At 55.4% G+C, this 20,472-nt stretch overlaps 1 protein-coding gene across 1 annotated transcript; it reads right to left on the bottom strand.

Annotated features, from left to right (window-relative positions):
* Positions 1-13,604: 13,604 nt before the first annotated feature.
* CISH (cytokine inducible SH2 containing protein) lies at positions 13,605-19,190 on the bottom strand. Its single transcript, XM_020916042.2, has 3 exons — positions 18,875-19,190; positions 15,428-15,648; positions 13,605-15,187 (listed from the first exon to the last, which is right to left on the bottom strand). The coding sequence occupies exons 1-3, from the start codon at positions 18,892-18,894 to the stop codon at positions 14,664-14,666; spliced, it is 765 nt and encodes a 254-aa protein (XP_020771701.1). The 5' UTR covers positions 18,895-19,190; the 3' UTR covers positions 13,605-14,663.
* Between the last annotated feature and the right edge of the window lie 1,282 nt (positions 19,191-20,472).

Raw genomic sequence — 20,472 nt, 5'->3', positions numbered from 1 at the left:
GTGGGTTCATGTCCGTGATCATAGATGTCCGCACAGGCCCTGCATTGGATTGCGGAACTCCAGGCTCTGGTACCCAGGTCAGGACCTTGTGTGTGTAGCCTCTGTGAGGGGCCCCAGGTTGTTGAGGGCTGAGGCTATCTTCCAATCTGGGAGAAGGGGTGACCGAGGTTCTTAGGGGAGAGACATCACCCTGTCTTGGAGGCCCAAGTACTGTCACTGAGTCATGAGAGTCCATGGGAGTTTGAGTACTGTGCCCCCATTTTGTGGAAAAGAAAGCTGAAGCCCAGAAGGGGCCCATGATTTGCCCAAGGTCACAGAGAAAGTTGGGGGAGATCTAGAAGGGGAACAAGCCAGACCTGGGCACCTGCCTACCTCCTTGACCTTTCTGGCCTGGCATTTGGGGCTTGGCACCCCCTGATGACCACAGTGCATCAAACTCTGGGTTGATTCTCCCAGAAAACCACCTGGGGACCAACCACAGGGTCCTCCTACACCTCACCATTCCCAGGAAGTTTCCCTGCACTATATCTTTGCTTGGGTGACCTCACTGCCTGTAGTTCCCTCTCTTTCTCAATCAGTCTCTGTCTCTCTCTGATTCCTCAAATAAGATCCAAACTTCCAAATTCTGCTTAAATGCTTCCTCTACCTTCTTTGGCCCCCTGGGACTTTTCCCCTACCTCTAGCCTCTCTTGGCCTCTGTCCCCCTCATTCCCACATCACTGTTCACCCACCTCCTAAATATAAAATTAATCCATAGAGCCCTAGGCTGGGTGTGAGTGGTCCTTTGAGGCTGAGACAGTGGAAGCCCCACCCAGACCAGTCCAGCCCTCCAGACTTTGCCAGTCACTGAGGTGGGCCCTGGAGCTGTGAGAAGAGACAGCACCTCTGCTAGGCCTCTCCACCTGCCCCCAATTCTGCCACTTTGCTCAAGGCCCAGACCTGGAGCACTGTACTTGAGGCGAGATTGATTCCTCATCCTTCAGTGTTTACCATTCCAGGTTGTTTATTCCCCCACACCTTGAATTCCCCTCCACTGAGGGCTCAGCCTGTGTTTAATGGGGTGGAAGGTGAGGGGTCAAACAAACAGTAGGGAACCCTTGGATTTTTGTTGGGTGTCGCTCTTTCGTTGAACGACTCCGGCCAGAGTTGTCTGCTCCTTTCCAAAGCTCTTTCCCACCACTTGGTCTCAGGAAGTGGGCAGGGGGCTGGCCATTTTTGCCCCATGAGGCTTTGAACCCCATCATGCCAGCTGTCCCTCTCTCCTCTCCAACCATGACTAGGAGCCTAAGATTGATTGTCGGACCTACCCTTGGTGCTGGAGTATGAAGGAAAAATGGACAGAGACACTGCCCATCAGGAACTGATGGCCAAGTGGAGGACAGAGGCAAGTAAACAGGTCCTTATCCTTGCCGCATGGGGTGTGAGTTCGATTGCTGTCTGCTGGGCACCGTGCCAGGCCCTGGGCATGGGTGGTATTCAGATAAGGCCCTGCTCTCATGGAGCATGTCCTCTCCTACTCAGGTTCCCACTCAGCACTTGCAGTGCTCAGCTTGAGCTTTCCCTACAGCACAGGCCAGCTTAGGAGGTGGAATGGTCGGGGAGCTCACCCTCTGGAGCAGCCCGAAGCCCGAGAAGGGTGGGAATTGGTGGGTACATATACCAGCTTCCTCCCCCCCCTCAGGTGGGACAACCCCAAGGAGTGTTCTACACCACCTGTCAACCGGGGACTGACCTCAGCGGGAACACATTTACACACCTGCTCTGGCTTCCTTTCCTTCCCTGTCTCACTTCCTCTCTCATCTCCATCAGGAACTAGGAAGGCTCTGTGATTTCACCCAGCTCACAAGCTGCCATATTTCAAGGATGCTGGTGGAAGATACAGCACTCCTGCTGGAGAAACAAAGGTTAGTTTATTTCCCACAGTAACAGTAGACAGAGGATCAGCATTTTCTTGAACCACTTCCCTGAACCCAGTGCCTGCAGCGTGACCCTATAAGAGCCAGATGATGCCTGCACATGCAGTAGGTTGACAGCAGAGAAACCCTGAGATCAGGGAACCCAAATCTTTTGTAATAGACTGTAAGCCAACCTGCCTAACCTTTTCCCCAGAGGCAGATATTATCTTTATTATACTAGACAATAAATAAATCTGCCTTTTCCCCTGGATGGAGACATTATTTCTGTCTTCTAAGGCTATTCACTGGAATAATCACCCTTGATAGTATTGTTTGGAACAAGGGCAGTCAGTGCCTCTGTGAACAAATGTACAGAAAAGGGAGATAGCCAGGAAGAATTGTCTCCCAGTACTCTATCGGTGCTTCGTGACATCACCTCCGAAATAAACTATTTGTGTTTGGATCTTTTTATTAATATTTATTTATTTATTTGGCTGCATCAGCTCTTTGTTGCAGCATGCCGGGTCTTTAGTTGCACATGTGGGATCTAGTTCCCTGACAAGGAATAGAACCCTGGCTCCCTACATTGGGAGTGTGGAGTATTAGCCACTGGACCATCAGGGAAGTTCCCGTGTTTGGATCCTTGACCCTGAGCCTGCCTCTGGGGAAAACCCTTCAAGACTGGGAAGATGACACTAAATAAGCGTTAATGGGTTTTCTGATGTGGCTCTCATTTCTCCAGATCTTCCTGCAAATAATCCTGGAGAGCCACACGAAGGAAGAAATTTCCTTTCCCAGAATCAATACTGTTGTGACTTCTTAGGAATGTGCTCTAAAGGACTCTTGGAGTGTAATTTTTCATGTTTAAATATTTAGTTCATCTATAATATGGTGGTTGCCTCTGTGAGGTAGACATTGGACTTCATTTTCCCCCCAAATCATTCTAATATAATTTATGGGAAATTGTGCCTGGTCCATCATCAGTATCTTCTAATCTGCCTGCAACCTGTTATGTAGAACATGTCACAAACACACACATGATCAATTCACAGACAGTGGACTAACAAACACATGGGCATCACCATCACTGGGGATTTGACACTCACCACTGGCACAAAGGAAGACAAACCCAACCCACTCACGATGACACCATTCAAGCTCCAGTGAAATGCAGGGAGGCTGCGAACCAGCCTTAGAGTTCACAGAGGGTTTGAACATGAAAGGTTGGAAAGGTTTCTTTCTAAAAAATATTTAATAATTAATGAAAACTTCAAAAACTTGGGGACTTCACTGGCAGTCCAGTGGTTAAGAGTCTGTGCTCCCACTACAGGGGGTGCAGGCTTAATCTCTGGTTGGGGAACTAAGATCCTGCAGGTGGCTTGATGTGGCCACAAAATAAGTAGTATTTCTGGGGCTCCTGTTTACTCGGGCCCATGGTCAAGGGGGAATCCAAGGGGTGGGCTGGGACTAGGCAAGAAGCCCCAAGGAGAAAAATCACCAAACATATATACTCCTCACCATGATTCTATACTGGAGGAGGGCATGGCAACTCACTCTAAGTATTCTTGCCTGAAGAATCCCCCTGAACAGAGGAGCCTGATAGGCTGCAATGACATGTTGGGGGAGGTGGGTAGCAGGTTTGGAGCTGTGCTAAGTGAGAGCCAGGAGTGACCGGAGGGCTTGAGGGGAGGGCAGCTCCCTGCCCACACCTCTGTCCAGCCTTTACCAGGGAGGGGTCTCGATTCTTCTCAAGGCAAACAGGTCCTGAGTGGTTTAAAGACTGTCCCAAGGTTACCCAGCCAGAGAGGGAGGCCCTTACTTCCTTTCTGTGCCTGTCTAGACATGCCCCCCAGAACCCCTTCCAGGCCCCTGGGACCTGTGATAGGAACAGTCACGGCCACTCCTCAGAGTGTGATTAGGTCCCAGCCCAGTCCCAGAATGGGGTCACAGCCTCCATGGCTTCCTGGGGGCCCTGCAGCTTGTCCTCTTCGTTCTCTTAAGTAAGGACACTGAGGCTCCAATGGGCCAGATGTGTGCTCAGGACTGCACTGCTGGGCACGGGTGCTAGGGCCACACCAGGTGGCCTGATGCTGCAGCTGGGGCCTGTACCCCAGCGGGGGGGCCGGGATCTGAGGGGAAAGATCCTGGAGGAAAAGACTGGCCTGAAGGGGAGACAGGAGTCCTGGCCAGAGGTTGCCTGCTCGTTAGTAAGGGACTCAGTGCTCAGGGCACGATGCTGGGATCCCACTTTGCTCTCCCTCCTCCTCCGCCTTCGCCCATCACAGCCCCAGCTGCTCGCCAGCCTGGCCAGTACGCTGTCACCGAGCATCACCGAACATCCTACTTTCACCTGTGCCCCCTCCCCCGCACACCGCCCCTCCTCCCAGGAACACACAGCCTTCCCCCCTCCCCCGTATCGTTTCCCACTGTCCACTCTGTGCCTATCCTAGGGCTGGGTACTGGGTACCACAGATGTTGTACCAGACCTGGGCCTGCCCTGGCAGACTCAGTGCTGAGACAGAGGAGTCTACAGAGGCACCTCCAGTCAGAGAGGGTTTCCTGGAGGCATGGACTTCCAGCTGTGGCCGCGGTACCTCCTCCCCCTCACCTGGGTCACTGCCCCTCCTCTAAGCTTCTCTCCCTGGAGTGGCCAGCGGGTTCCTGGAAGCGTCCCATCGCTCTGCAGTGCCGATTCCAAGAACTGCGGCTCCTGGCAGCACTTGCTCAGGATCCTTTCCTAGAACTTAGGCCTCGCCCCACCCAGACTACTGGGGTCTCATTGGGCAGCTGGCAGAGGGAATGAAGGAGGGGGTGCCCTGGGCGGGGCCTCTGTAGGATCCAGACACTGGGACGTGGGCCTCGGCCGTCAGCCTGGAGAGGGTGACCATCCAAGCGTCGGGGGCAGGAGGTCAATGTGTATGAAGGCACTTTGACTCCAGTCAGCTGTGGGGGCGGGCTAAACCCAGGGAGTTCAGCTCACAGCCTCCCTACACACACAAGAGGCTCACCCATGGGGCCTTGAACTTGGCATCTGGTTGCTACACTCCACCCTCAGTCCCAGCCCCCCCACCCCCATCCTAGGGTTCCATCTCATAAGTACAAGGCACAAGCCTTCCTCCGGCCTCAGAGCAGGCCTTCAATCAGAGGTACAGGAGTGTCAGGTTCTGAGCAGTGAAGGGGGATGGGCCAGCCAGTGCTTGGAAGGACAGGACACCTGTGTTATTAATCGTGTTATAAATTTACCTTGCTGGATTATGATGAAGGAAGTCACCCCGTCCCGCACCCTCAGCAAGGTGGGTGGGGGTTGGGGTGACAGCCCCCAATTCGTGGGCCAGGACAGGGTCTGCCTTCCCTCAAGGTCACTGGGCCTCCCCCTCTGAGGCGTGTCCTCCACCCCCGCCACCTCTGAGCTGGCGACAGGCCTGCCCACCCGCCTGGGACCTGCCAGATCACGTTGAGCAACCAGTTCCTGAGAAGCGTTGAAGGCTGTTTGGTTTAAAATTAACTCCCCCGCTCCCCCTCCCCTGCCTGCAGGCCTCCTCCGAGTTCTTGGAAGAGGCGCTCTGCTCTTTCTTCCTGGGAAGAGGCCTCTAGCCGCAGCTGCTGCGATTCTAGCAAAAACACCTCACCCAAGGTGGGGGTGGGGGGGTGCCATGCCCCACCTTCTCTGCCCTCTGTGAGGACACCCAGGGATCCTTCTGGAGCCTAGCTTGCCCCAGTGCATCCACTGACTCCAAGAGGAGAAAAGGGGTGACTGTCAAGGTGCCGAGACCAGATGCTGCTGCCCTAAAGCCCACGCCCTCTCCCATTGGCACCTGCTGGCTCTGAAGAGTAAAAGGGCTACAGAGACCCAGTCTGGGCACCTCTGGGGTAGAGACAGTGAGTGCTGATCACACGGACAGCACACCCGGGACTTTGGTCTACTTTGAGGCATGTTCGGCTCAGAGAGAGAAAGCACGGTGCCCAGGGTCAGCCAGCTTTGCCCACCTAGGCTCAGCCTGCCCACTAGATGCTGGGCTGACAATGCTGACCCGGAGTCACGCCCCAGCAGGCACTCACACTGGGGTTAGAGCTCTTCTTGTCTCTTTCCCACACTCCTCTGCCTGCCCTGGGAACCCATCTCCTTCTGGATAAGCCTTCGTTTTCTAGCGTCTCCTTGGGCTCCACGTCTCTGGAACTTTGGAGAAAAGTTTTCCGGAGAACCTGCTCCCCTACAGCTCCTCCTACCACGGCCATCTACCCGAAGGAGCTGAGAAAAACAAAGGAATGTTGGCCAAGTGGAAAGGTCAAGACACACACACAGAGGCGCTGATGTTGCTCAGAAGTAGGGCTGGTGGGGGTGGGAAGGGGAGAAGTGCTTCTTAGGGGAAGGCGGAGAGAGAAGAAACACTTTTAAAAACAAAGCTCTGGCCCAACCCAAACTGAGTGAAATCTTCACCTCTGCTGTAGGAGGCGCCGGCTCTGGGGACAGGAAATCCCAGGCTGGCTCATGGGTGCTGGGTGTGGGGAGTCCCTGCAACAGGGCTCTGTCTGGGGAGCATTTGCTGGGTGGCACTCCCCTTCTAGCCACACCATCAGAGTGTGGGTCACCCTAATGAGGACTGTGCAGTGAAACAGTCCTAAAGGACTGCCTGGAGGAGTCATGGCCATCCCAAGATCCCTCAGTCCTCAGAGGCCACTTCTTGCACTCTGGGCCCTGCCTGCTTCAACCAGGCTTGAGTCATGGAAGCAGCTGTCCTTCCACTGAGCAGAAAGCTTTGGCCCCACCAAAAGGCTCCTCCAGCTTTAGGCCTGTCACGTCCCCTCCTGCTCATAGATGAGCATCAGTTACCATTCACCCCGTATCCCCCCACAGCCAGGCACAGCCCCGCTCCAACCACCCTGTAGCAGGGCACTTCTATCTCTGTCAGACAGATGGGGAAACTGAGGCTCCAAGAGATTAAACCACTTGCCTGAGATCCTTAGGGTGATTTTGGAGGGGCTGAAATTTGAACTCTGCCTGAGTTCTTTCCACTCGGCTAATTTGCCTCTTCAATGACAACCCCAGGAGACTCTCATGGGAAGTGTGGGGTGTGTGTGGGGTGTGTGTGTGTGTTTGTGTGTGTGTGTGTGAGAGAGAGAGAGAGAGAAATTTAGCCAAAGAATGGTTGTTTGGAATTAGTCGTGGAAATTATGTTTTCTTCTCCCCAGGCTGGAGAGACCTGGGAAAACTCGGGCCCCACGGGGATTCCCTAGGATGCGGTGGGTACCCAACACAGGCATGAATCAGTGCTAGAGAAGCTGAGGAAGACTTCTCAGAAAAGGAGTATTTGAGTTGGACTTGGAAGGGTGAGTAAGAGTTTGCCCTGGCAGAATGAGGAAGAGGGACATTCCGGGATGAATGATATCATGGGGAGGGCTGTTTGGAGAGACGTAGAATGGAATGGCCTGGTGGATTGGGAAGCAACATCTTGGAATCTGGGGTGAGGCACAGGCAAGCTATGAGGGGAGCCTGTGTATATCACTAAGTGAGGAAGGTGGGCCACTATCGGGTTTGCAAGCCCCTCACTCTGGAGGTGATGGCAGGGCTGAGGGGGCCAGTGAGGAGGCCATCAGGTCAGTGACCCATGGTGAGGCTGGATGTGGGCAAGCCAGCCATGGGGAGCCACAGGAGAGCAGCCTGTGGAGGACCAGTGCCAGGGAAGAGGGACATGGAGACCAGCAGGTGGCGGGGTGCGTGTGGGGGGTGTGGAGGTGTGTCTCAGGAACGGTCTGGACAGTCTGTCCAGGACGAGTCCAGGTCTGGACAGGGGGAGTCCTGAACCAGGCTGTTCGTGTTGCCAGGCAGACTCCTGTTCAAGAGTTCTAGGGTGAGGCGGCCAAGCCCTGGCCTGGGATTCAAAGCCCTGGGCTCCAATCCTGCGTGGCCTCTTCTCTGGTGACCGTGGACAAGTTACCCTGCCTCTCTGGATATCGGGCTTACAGCTTTGAAAGGGGACTGACCCAGCTCACCTTCCTGACCTGTGACTCACCTTTGAGGGCACATACCGCTGAGGGCTGAGAGAGTAACAGGCCTGAGGGAAACCCACACACCCCGCCTCCCACAGGTGTGGGCACGGGTAGCAGATGGCCTAATTTTTACTGAAGTTGCTAGAAGGTTGGGCTGGTCTGGCCTCTACCCCAAGCCATGCAGACATCAGACTGTGGGTCTGTTCACCACGATGGGAGACCAAGCCTTGGTCAGCAGGTGACGCCTGAAGGTGGAGGCCTGGACTGGCAGTGCAGCACCAAAGCTGGGGCGGGGGCAGTGAGGGGCTACTTATATTTCCAGGGGGTTCCAGCCAGCTCTCCTGAAGTTCCCCTGGGGACCGCAAGGGACAGCAGCACCTGTTCAGCCCACCTCTCAAATGGGATTAAAATAAGGGACAGGGAATAGTCACAGTGACAGCTGCGGCAGCTGCCACGTTGAACCCTCTCAACCTCTCCTCAGTATCACCTCATAAATCCTCCTGGGTCCCCCCATGTTCCCTCTGAGAGACGTGCTGTCCCTCTCCCCACTTCAAAGCTGAGGAATCTTCTGAGGTTCAGTGAGGTTGAGGGACATGCCCCCCGAATCAAGTGTACAGCACATGATCCAGACTGCAGGGGAGGTTTGGGTAAAACCAGGGTGTGGGGGACACAGGAGACAGGAGTAAACCTCTGGGGACCCTCCTCCGTCTCAGGTCTCAGATGTTGAGAGCCCCAGCCTGCCTCAGCTTGGGAGGGGACCCCCACGCCCCACCCCACCCCGGCCGCAACCCTGCAGTCGGGTTGGGGGAAGGACACCTTCCCGAGGAGAGACTGTTGAACTTCTGGCAAAGCGCCCACGTGCTTTATATTAAAACTGGTCTGACAGGTTGGTGTGAAAGGGCTGCTCAGGGCCACATCTCCTCAAGGAAGAGGGCCTTTGTGAGGTTTCACAACCCTCCGGCCTCCCTGATCAGGACTTATCTCAGGCTCTTGGCCCCTCTGTTTCACCTTACATCTGTGAGGGGTGGGAGTCTCCCGTCTGAGAGTGCAGCCAGCCTGGCCCGTGGCCCCAGCCTTATTTAGACCCATGTTCAGCCTTGATCATCCAGCAAGATTTGCTCAGTTTGCAGATTAGAAGCTGAACCCAGGGGCAGGGGACCCGATAATGATTCCAAGGGTGTTAACGACACTCAGTGATCATGGGCGAAGTCTCCCAGGAAGAACTCTCATTGGTTGACAAGAGAAACCTGAGTGGCCTGGTGGCATCTCTGTCCCAGAGTTGTTCCATCAGAGTGTTGTGAGTCCAAGGAGGGACACCAGATAAGATCAGTCTGTGAGCCCACCTCCCCTGGCCTGATGGAATCCTCCAGGGTGCAGTCCCCAGCCCCCTCCTCCAAAATGCCCTCCTGAATCACCCCGCCCCTTCTGCCTGTCCCCAGCGCCTTGTGAGTGCCAAGGCTCTTTTAGCATGCCAGCCCCCGGGAGGCAGCGCAGAGCAGCAGTTGCACAAACATGGTCTTGATTCAGCGTTTGGACTCTGCCTCTGCCCCTCACACCAAGCTGTGTGACCCTGAGAAAGCCACAACCTCTCTGAGCCGTATCTCTTTTCCTGTAATGGGCACAGCTTCTGTTGGTGTGCAGGGCTGCAGGGAGAACTTAATGGGCATGAACCCCACCCCCAGGATCACCTCACCTCCCCTGGTCTCCATCACACCCCACTCCGCCATATCCCAGACCTCTCAACCTCCTTTCTGGCCTCTGGCCCCCAGGCCCTTGTGGGGTCATCCCCACCCAACTGACAGGTTCACTGCTTAGAAACGAGCATCGGATCGTAGCATTTCCCTGCTGAACTCTGAAGGGCGCCCCACCACCAGAACACCATCCGTGGGTCCCCCCTCTGCCTTCTCCACCCGCCCTCTGTCTTCTCCACCCGCCCTCTGTCTCCTCAGCCCTCCTGGGAAGCCAGCCATCTTCTGGTCCTGCCAGGTTTTTTCCTGCCTCAGGGCCACTGCACTGGAGCTCCTTCCACCTAGGATGTTCTTTCTCGGCGGTGTCTCAAGCTCAGGGCCACCTGGTTCCAGAAACTTCCTCAACCCTCTCATCTGCAGCGGTGTCCCCCCGCCCCCCGAGAGCACTGTCTTCTCCGCCCCCTGCTCTGCATTCATTTCACTCTCAGAACTCATTCTCTGTGTCCATCTGTGTGCTGGTCTATTGTCTCTCGCCCAGCAGCCCATGAATCCCACAAGGACGGGGAGCGTGTCCATCTTATTCCCTGCTGTGTCCTCAGGGCCCGGATGGAGTCCAGCCCAGTTAGTGCCCAGAGAGCAAGAGAGCTGGCAAAGACAGTCGGTAAAGGGTTCCTTTCTGTTATTGTGTGCATGTCGTGCGGGTTCCTATACGCCCACCAGTCAGTTCCCCTCTTCCTCCCTGACCAGTGCCGGTAGACGTGCCCCTTTCAGCAGCCCAGAACCACCCGGGGTCAGTCACCAGAGGATATTTAGCCTCTGTTAGGCTGGCTCTCTGACTTGGGTCTGGGGCCCAATGACATGCACTCCACTGATCCTGTTCTAAGCAGGCATCACTCACTCCCTTGATAGGGAAATGTGAGAATAAGATTGAAGCCGACTGGGACTTCCCTGAAGGTCCACTGGTTAAGACTGATGCTTCCAGTGCAAGGGCTGTGTTCTATCCCTGGTTGGGGAACTAAGATACCACATGCCACACAGCGTGGCAAAAAAAAAAAAAAAAAAAAAAATTGAAGCAGAAAACTATCAGGGGTTAGAGGCAGCTGGTAGCCCCTTTTCAGGCAAGAGCCAGACCCTGACTTGGGCTGAGGCAAGGGGGAAGGGGATAGGACTCTGTTGGCCAGGCCAGTAGCTCCAGAGACCTTAGCAAGCAGGGACATAAGGGGATAAAACCAGTATTCCAGAACAGCTCACCTGAAAGCTACCCCCACCCCAGCTGCCCATCCTTGCCACCTCACGTCGCAGTGCATGGGCAAGGGGGCGGTCGGGATCCTGCAGCCTGAGCTCTGCTCTGGGCCTCACCCCCTCAGCCACCCCCTTGCCTGCTCTGGGCTTGTCTCCTCATTTTTGGAGTATGGGTAGTATTTTGTTGTCTAGTCGCCCAGTTGTGTTCAACACTTTGCAACCCCGTGGACTGTAGCCTGACAGTCTCCTCTGTCCATGGACTTCTCTAGGCAAGAATACTGGAGTGGGTTGCCATTTCCTTCTCCAGGGGCTCTTCCCCAACCAGAGATTGAAGCTAGGTTTCCTGGATTGGCAGGCGGATTCTTTACCGCTGAGCCACCAGGGTAATATTTAGGCCCACTCTAACCCTGTGGACACCCTGACGTCTCTCCTCTGTGGACAGCAAAGGGCTTCCTTCCACTCTAGCACTGTCTGGCCCATGGTGCCAGGTAAGCAAGAGCCTGCCTTTGGCCCCTCTGTGTCTACTGCCTGTTCACTGGATGACTCAGATCTGGGGCTGGAGCAGACGTAGGGGTCATCTCAGGCATTCTGGGAGTCACAAAGGAGCTGGGATCTAGGCTGAAGCAATGAGAAACCACAGACATCCCTGGCAGGGCCATGGTGCCCTGGACGAGGTGTGTTGCCAGGCCCTGCAGCCAGCAATGGAGAAGGTGCCAGGCGGGACACGTGGACCTGGTAAAGATAGCCCTCACCCACTTCTTGCTCACTCTCACCCAATGGCAGCTCCATTCTTTCCCACGCCTCTCTCCGTACCCCCAGGGTTCTACACCTCCAGAGTTCTTTATTTTTATCCTGTCCTGCCTCATCCTTGTCATCAAAGTCACTCCTCACACCTTCCTGTCTTCAATCTGCTGATGTCTGCCTCTTCAAATCTGCAACTTTTAATTGTCTAAGGGCTGAGAAAATAGAAAGGTTAGAACTATTTCTGAAATGAGGGCTGAAAGGCCATGAGTGGGCTTCAGAGGTACTTTCCTGTGAGGGACTCAATGGTGTAGAAAGTTTCAGCACAGATTGGATTCCAGGTGCTGAAGTGCTCCAAAGGCAGACCATCAGATAATGGAGAGTGTTTTCATTTTACTTGCTCTTTCACCTACTTCTGGTATGCAGGACCCTGATTGAAAGAGTCCCCAAACCCCAGTCAGCCTAGGACAGGACGCCATCAGATCCATCCCAGGCCAGACCCTGTGGACAGCCACTATCCCCAGTCAACCATTCTGCCCCGCTGCGCAGAATGACCTTCCCTAGGCTCCTTGTGATCAGGGATATAAGCTCCCCAGTCATGCCCTGGTGCCTTGGCAAGCCCTGTACCTTCTCCTTGGGGTGATCCAGCCTGACTTCTCTGTTAGGCCTCGTCATTTCCAAAGACGGTGCCCCCCAGGAGTGGTCCACAGCACCCGTACCGCTAGCGTTTTCCACCTACGTTTAGTTGGCATCTCCTGTTCACACATCTTTTAGGTCTGATGCCCCTCTGCTAACCTCCCCCACCTGGCACTGGGCAGTGACCCTACAGGCAGTCCCACTAGTGACCCTGCATCCCACCCTCCAAGGGGAAAAGAGGGAATGAGTGGACAAGGGCTTCTCCCTAACCCTTCCACTATAAAACTAACATCATGGTATCTGGTCCCATCACTTCATGGCAAATAGAAGGGGAAAAGGTGGAAGCAGTGACAGATTTCCTCTTCTTGAGCTCTAAAATCACTGTGGATGGTGACTGCAGCCATGAAATTAGAAGACAATTGCTTCTTGGCAGGAAAGCTATGACAAACCTAGACAGTGTGTTAAAAAGCAAAGACATCATGTTGATGACAATAGTCATATAGTCCATATAGTCAAGGTTATGGTCTTTCCATTAGGAGAAGGCAATGGCAGCCCACTCCAGTACTCGTGTCTGGAGAATCCCATGGATGGAGAAGCCTGGTGGGCTGCAGTCCATGGGGTCGCTATGAGTCGGACACGACTGTGCGACTTCACTGTCACTTTTCACTTTCATGCATTGGAGAAGGAAATGGCAACCCACTCCAGTATTCTTGCCTGGAGAATCCCAGGGACAAGGGAGCCTGGTGGGCTGCCGTCTATGGGGTCGCACAGAGTTGGACACGACTGAAGCGACTTAGCAGCAGCAGCAGCAGCATGGTCTTTTCATTAGTCATATACAGATGTGACAGCTGGAGAGTAAAGAAAGCAAAGCATGGAAGAATTTAGGCTTTCTAACTGTAGTGCTAGAGAAGACACTTGAGAGTTCCTTGGAAAGCAAGGAGATCAAACTGGTCAATCTTAAATGAAATCAACTCTGAATACTCTTTGGAAGGGCTATTGCTAAAGCTGAAGCATCCAATACTTTGGCCACATGATGTGAACAGCCCTGACTCACTGGAAAAGACCCTGATGCTGGGAAAGATTAAGAGCAGAAGAAGAGGATGACAGAGGATGAGATGGTTGGATGGCATAACCAATTCAGTGGGCATGAACTCAGACAAACTCTGGGAGATGGTGAGGGACAGGGAAGCCTGGTGTGCTGCAGTCCATGGGGTCATGAAGAGTTGGACATGATTTAGTGACTAAACAACAATAACAACCCTTTCCACTTTTCACTGGGTGCCCTAGCAGGGCAGGCTCAGCCACACAGGTCTTTGGGCCTCTGCTACCCAGATGTAAAGTGGGGGATGCTGACAGTAGATAGAAGGGGACAAACGGTATATGACTCAAAAAGAAGGCCCCTCTGAGGGCTCCATACATGAAAAGTACAATTTTATTGTCATTACAGAAAAAGCAGTGAAAATAAAAAGACTACCAAACTGTTTAAAGTAATAATTATTTTATAAAGTCTCATCGGATATGGAATTTCGTTCCCTCTCTTGAGTGAACGCATGTTCCTGGGCAGGAAGCAGACCCAGCAGAGCTGGAGCAGTGGCCCTCCAACGACCATGCCACTCCCTGGCCCGGCCCCCGACTTGTGCAGGGCCTGCGCCCCGGCGAGACCAGCTCTACGCAGACAGGGCTCGGCCCCGGAGGGGGTGAGTGGCAGGCTTTGCTGGGCGCTAACATGTTGGCTCCATGTTCTTGTTTATTCACCCATCCTCCCAAAACAGGGCTGGAGGCCAAGGAGAAGGACTGCTTCTCGGGTGGACGGGTTAGTGCCAGGACATGCAGGACCACCTTGGGTCCAGCAGCGCATCTCAGGGTGGGAGGAACCAGAGAAGCTGGGGCCAGTCTGGGGCCTCTGGAGTGCTCAGGGCAGAGAGGAGGGGTCGGCTCACCCCAAGACCAACCCAGGGAGAATAAATAAATAAATACTATATAACTGTGCTGTCCCCCAGTTTGGTCTGTGCCCCTGCCTGGGGACTGTCACCATCAACCTCGGTTCCTCTGGCTGATATGCCCCTGAGACAGAGGCTGGCTAGCTGGAAGGAAGGGGCCCGCCCCACCCTGAGGATGGAGAAACCAGGGTCGGCCAAGTCTACGCAGTTCAGGAGTCCGCAGCAGGTGAGTGGGGGACTGGGCCCAGCCCACGGGTTGAGACCAGGTCCTGCCGGTGCCCTCTCTTTTGACACAGATGGCCCACCACAATGGAGTCATGTGGGAGCTGGGGGGCGCTGACCTCCATGTCGTGTGACACTTTCCCTGACCCCTCACCCCCAGCCTTGTTCCTGCGGACCGTTCCTGGTCTAGCTGCCAGATTTGCACAGGCACCAGGATGACTGGAGGAGGGGTCGTGGGAGCCCAAGTCCAGCTGGGGCCCATGTCCCCTCCAGGGTCCAGCTGGATGAGGCCAGGCGGCTGCTCGGCCGGGTCAGAGCTGGAAGGGGTATTGTCGGAGGTAGTCAGCCATGCGGCGGGGCAGCGGCAGGCAGTCCACGTCAGCCACCAGACGGTTGATGACGAGGCGGCACAGGTGCTGCAGGCTTCGGGTGCTGCTCCTGCGCACAAAGGGCTGCACCAGTTTCAGGTGAACGGCCGTGGTGGGCAGGGCTGGGTCACCAGGCACATCTTCCTTCGGGGTGGGCAGGGCCGGGGTCGTGGCAAGGTCGGGACTGTCACTCCGGGTGTCTGAGGCACAGGAGGCCACGTAGTGCTGGACCAGGCTCACCACATCTGGGAAAGCCAGGATGCGTGGCCTGGACAGGCAGTTGGAGTCCAGGCGGAAGCTAGAGTCGGCGTACTCAATGCGCACGTTGGTGGGCCCGCGGGTGGTCTTGACGGACAGTGTGAACAGGTAGCTGGGGTGGGTGCTGTCACGTACCAGGAAGGTGCCCTCTGGCATCTTCTGCAGGTGTTGCCGGGCCTCACTGGCCGTAATGGAACCCCAATACCAGCCTAGGCAAGTGGAGAGGAGAGTAACCAACTGGTCACAGTGGAAAGTAGCTAGGTGCATCAACCCAGAGCACGGCAGGGTTCAGCCTCTTGTCGTCACCCCTCCCTGGGGAGGGCTGGAGCCCTTCCCTCCCGTCAGACTCTTCTGGCCAGAGGCTTGCCTCTCAAATGAGACTCAACAGGCAGGCTAATCTTCCCCCGTCAGACTTCCCAGGACAACTCCTCTTCCCTCCTCAGACTCACCAGATTCCCGAAGGTAGGAGAAGGTCTTGGCTATGCACAGCAGGTCCTCCTCGGGGTCCACCACCTTGGTCTCCCTCTCTGGCTGGGCTGGGGACTCCTCTCCTGCCTCCTCCAGGAAGGTGCCAGCAGGCAGAGGCTGCATAACTGGTTGGGGCAGCTCCAGGGACCGGGCCCACAGGGGCCGCTGCCCAATCTGCTCCACGGCCAGCAAAGGACAAGGTCTAGAAGGAGGTGCGTGGGCAGTGAGTGGAGGCCCTGTGCTCTCTCCATTTCCAGAGATCCCCTCTGCCCCAGATGGCTACATGACCTCTGGCCAGTCTATCTCACTGTGAGCCCCTGTTTCCCCTCTGCTCACTCATGAGACCAATACTCTACCTTCCGCTTGTCAGCACAAAAGGCCCCCTTGATGACCTCTCCCATATATGAACCCTCTTCTGAAAGAGACTTTCCCACCCTCCTGCATTTATCAAAGAGCAATTATAGTTGGACCCAGTATTCATGGGGAGATGGTTCCAGGAAATGGAACCTGTGGATGCTTGAGTCCCTTATATGAATGGTGCAGTACAATGAATACATGGGCCCTCTGTATCCCCAGGTTTCACATCTGCAGGGACAAAGGGCCATCTGTAATCTCTCTTCTGTTTTGTACCAACCAAATCCATAAATATTCCCTGTAGGCATCTCTAGTTCACAGTGGCCAGTTGCGGTTCCCACCTCAGACAGGATCCAGTGCAAAGAGGCCCCACAATGGTGCCCTCCTGGCAGAGGTGGCTGATTAAATGCATGGTACTGGTTGAGCCAAGGAATGGGTCACATGTTACCTCACCATGGACAACAGTGTCTGTCAGAGGGAACTTGGTCTACACTAGCCAGGCCTTAGAGGCTAGAATTATCTCCCTGAACAGGTCAGATTCCCATCCTGTTCTCTCCTCCTCCCAGCTGAGGGTCTGGGGTACACAGTGGCCTCTAAAGGCACTAAGTCCCACCTCCCATAAATAAGAGCTCCCACCAAAGGGCAGGGTACTCATCCCACATTCCAGATCCCACCCTGACAAGCCTGCCCTACCAGACACCGTGATCTTAAGCAAACACTGCCCTTCACTAGAGGTCCACTTCCCCACTGCCTCAGTGAGGGGTCATCCCAGCCCAGACACTGAGGGGTTGGGCCACACCATATTCTCAGATGACTAGAATTGGGTTGTTGAACCAGCCCCATCTGAGTAGTAGCTTCTCTTTAAGAGAAACCCACCCAGTGCAGTGATATCCTGGGGGTTTTTGGGAGTGAGAGGCATGGCCCTGGTTCCCATGGAAGAGACTGCCAGTCCTTTCCCACTCGTCACAAAAGAAATCCTCGGATCTCAGTTCTGGGTCTGGTTCTCTGCCAGGCCTCAAGACATCAGGATAATGTAACCTTGGGCCCTGCCCTAAAGGAGTGCTCATAACCCAACATCATAAAAAGGCAAAGGATGTTATGGGGGAGCCAGGGTCAGCCTGCTCCTGAGCTGAGTCTCAGGGCAAAGGAAGGAGAAGCGGTGAAGGCACCACAGGCCGAGATGACACACGGGGAAACGCTGCCAGGTATTGCTTATGCGGCAGGAAGAGATGGGCAGGACCTGGCAGCAGGAGCCAGGGAGAGGAACCAGATCTGACAATGTAAGTTACAGGTGACTCTTAGAAGATTTTAACAAATCAGGGGCTGGCAATTGCTCATGAGAAGGGGCCATAAGACCCTGGCACACCATAGCCTGGTGGCACTTCTCCACCCCCACTCTTGCTGCACTGTGGGAGCTCTGGACTCCCTCTAGAAGAGCTGGAGGCTGAGATCCAAGCAACTGGCTGAGAGCCTCCCTACTGGGACCCAGAGCTCAGCTCAGGCCAGGGAGCCTTCTAGGACATAGGAGGTGGCTAGCCAGTCAGACCAGACAGAGTCTCTGGGGGTGGCCATGTCCAAACAGCTTAGCATATGTGGGTGTAAGTACCTCTAGGTATGATGATATATCTGGATGTGTGAGTGGCTGTATTGGTCACCACAAGCTCCTGGTGAGTGACTATATATATCTGGGGAGGGGTGTGTCCACAGCTGTGTCATTGTGTCACGGTGGTGGTGATGGCTGTGGTGCTCCAGGTATGGGTGGCCAGTATGTGAGGGCACCTGCTGGGCAGCCCAGCCTGTGCATTCTGTTTGGGGACATAAACTGGTAAAGCAAACTCAACCCTGAGCAGGTAGCCCTCAGCAAAACTGACACCCCAAACCTACAGTTCGGAATTCTTGCTCTCCGGTTCAGGAGAGCACTAGCTGGTCTTGCTCCCTGACAAGACCATTGGCCTGATGCACTGATATTCCAAGGGGGCCTTCAGCTGGAGCAAAATGAGAGGGTGTGGGACCCCAGAATTGGCTGGGGTCCTGTGAACAAAGGCAGAAGCGTGGGGGAAGGTGTTCGGGAGTCCCAAAGTGCAGAGAGGAGAAAGGGAGATGCTGGAGATGATCAGGGAGAAACAGAAGCATGTACAGTCTTCCTAGCACCTCCAGGTGCTGGCAACAGGACTGCTCAGAGCTGGGGGCACTTCAGCCTTGCCCCACCTTCCACCCTTCCTCACTTGGTACCATATCAGTTTTGATAACAGCAGTCACTGGGCCACCTAGCTCTCTCTGACTGTGGAGCACCCACTCACATCTCCTTTCACTCACCCTGGAGCTTCTGAGCTCCTGTCAGATGAGTTTGGAGAGCATCAGACCCTTGGTTGAAGGGGACGCTGAGGTTCTGGTCAGAAGGAATGTATTAAGAATGCTCAGCTGAAGCCAAGACTGTCTTATAAGTCCCCACCCCACCCCTGCAAGTTGTGGGGAAACTCGGAGAAGGGAGGCAGGAGCCAAGGCACTTCTCGCATTGGGATCCCATATTGGACTGAGAGTAGGGATGAGGCCATTATGAGGGTGTGCCTCAGACAGGACTGGGTCAAACCTAGTCTCTTCCAAGAGCTGCTTGTTCAGCAGGTGCCAACCTGGGTAGAGGTAAGGATCTCAGATTTGTTTCCCAAGAAGAGCCTAACCCCTAGCCTGAGGCAGGAGAGTGGATGACAGGACAGAAAGGGGCAACGGTCACAGTAGGTTATTGGGCCGGCAGGCCAGGGAAGAGCGCACCCGATCCAGAACGGCTGGGCAAGAGAGCCACGTCTGGGAGGAGGCGCTGCCTGAAGCGTCCACCTTTTCCAGCCAGAACCCAAGCTTAGCCCACCCTGTGTTTCTCCTGTCGTTAGCAGACCCCCAGTTTCCGGACCCACAGTACCAGAAGAGGTGGTGACGATGTTGTCACCATTCTTCGTTAACACACTCCCGAGGTCTTTCTCCGACCAATCAAGCCCTCTTCATACTCGGCGGCTAGCACGAGGCCAGTTCGCCGCCGCGTCCCGGCGCGGAGCTGGGCTGGGGCAGAGACCCGCGCTTACCCCTGAACGCAGAGGACCATGTCCTGGCAGCGGCAGCTGTTGCTCCGGAGCTGAGGCCCGGCCTGACGGCGGCAGCTGGAGTGAGCCAGTGGTCGCGGATCGCGCTCTCAGGGCAGGCTCCCGGGGCGCACGGGCGGCGGGCCGGGACTGAGAGGTGGCAGCTCGGGTGCGCCGGGAGGGCGCGGGGGGCGGGCCTGCAGGACGGGGCGGGGCGAACAGCCTAATCTTTTGTCCTCTGTGTCCCAGCCCTTCCCGGAAGCGACGTCTTCCTAGAACCGCCGGCTGTGCGGTCGGGCGGCGAGGGGTGCGGGTGGGGGGCGCCGGCTCCCTTAGTCTGGGGCCGCGGGCAGCTAAAGGAAACACCTTTGACAGATTTCCAAGAACTTTCCAGGAAAATGGGGCGGGGCCCTGCGCGCCGACCAGTCGCAGTGCAGGAGGTGGGGCCGAGTAGTCAGGGAGGGCCAATTAGAGCCCTTGGATCCGAGGCTGACGTGAGCCAAGAGGATTGGGCGTGACCTAGAGACCAACCGGTGAAAACCAAGTTGAATAGGGCTAGGGAGAGGCCGGTGCTCTACCTACTTGAGCTCAGATTCCTTCGGGGCACTCTGCTTCGTTAGCGACAGGCCCGCTTATCTCTGGATAGGACCGGTGGCAGCACGAGGTCGCGGCCACGGGTCTGTCCGCCCAGCTATTGGCTCCTCCAAGGCAGTGTGCTGGTGTGCAGGCGCCCCCTATGGGCTGCACTTGGACCCCTGGACCCTGTGTGGGGAGGCGAGTGGCATGGATTGTGGTCCGGAGAGAAATATTAGGGGAGAAAAGGGGCTCAGAGTGAGTATACAGATCCGAGCAGGTTCACGGAGGTCAAGCCTGCGACCACTGCAGTCAGTAGGATCCAGGCGAGAAGGTTTCCCCTGGGAGTTGGGGAAGAAGGCGCCATCCCAACCTTTGCACTCTGCGGGGCCATCCAGTCTCGGCCCTAAACTGGCTTCTGGCCAGCCCTCCAGTCAGGGAGGAAATGACTACAGACTTGAGAAGACAGGCAAGGATAAAGAGCCCCCAGCTCACCCCACAGGACAGTTCACACGTGTCTCTGGCTTGGTGGGCCCCCTAAAAATATGGGAGAGAGACCTGGAGCTCCAAACACCCAGAGATAAACTGAAGCTAGGGGATAAAAGTAGAGAGGAGGAGCAGTGACAGCCTCTCCCATCTACACGGAGCACCTGATACATTTGATCTTCAGTAGCTGGTATTGCTCTCATTATTGCTGAGCCCCAGGGAACATGCCCCTACTGTTGATCCTTTCCACATTTCCCCATTCACTGGACTCACCAGGGAGCATCCTTAAAGGGGCTGCACACATAGCCTCGGAGCCCGTGGGCCAGGAGATGAGAGAATTGGAGCAGTGGTAGGGTCCACCCCACCTTCCCGGTGTGTACCCCCCAAGTTCCCTGGAAAGAAGGTAAACTTCAGGTCCCCTAGCAGGGATGACAGGCTCCTGGCAGTGTCCAGAGGCACAAATGGTAGTATCCAGGCATTCCCCAAGGCAGACAGGGCTGAGCTTGTTCTGCCTGGGAGGAGATGGAAGACTGAGGGATCCA

The sequence above is a fragment of the Odocoileus virginianus genome, chromosome 26 (assembly GCF_023699985.2).
Source record: "Odocoileus virginianus isolate 20LAN1187 ecotype Illinois chromosome 26, Ovbor_1.2, whole genome shotgun sequence".
Lineage (NCBI taxonomy): Eukaryota > Metazoa > Chordata > Mammalia > Artiodactyla > Cervidae > Odocoileus > Odocoileus virginianus.
This window is presented reverse-complemented; position numbering and strand designations above follow the sequence as displayed.

Excerpts from the sequence above, each read along its gene's own strand:
- CISH (XM_020916042.2), bottom strand. The coding sequence starts at position 18,894 with ATGGTCCTCTGCGTTCAGGG. Across the intron at positions 15,649-18,874 it reads ATGGTCCTCTGCGTTCAGGG|ACCTTGTCCTTTGCTGGCCG; the intron begins GTAAGCGCGGGT and ends ACCTCCTTCTAG. Across the intron at positions 15,188-15,427 it reads CTCCTACCTTCGGGAATCTG|GCTGGTATTGGGGTTCCATT; the intron begins GTGAGTCTGAGG and ends CCACTTGCCTAG.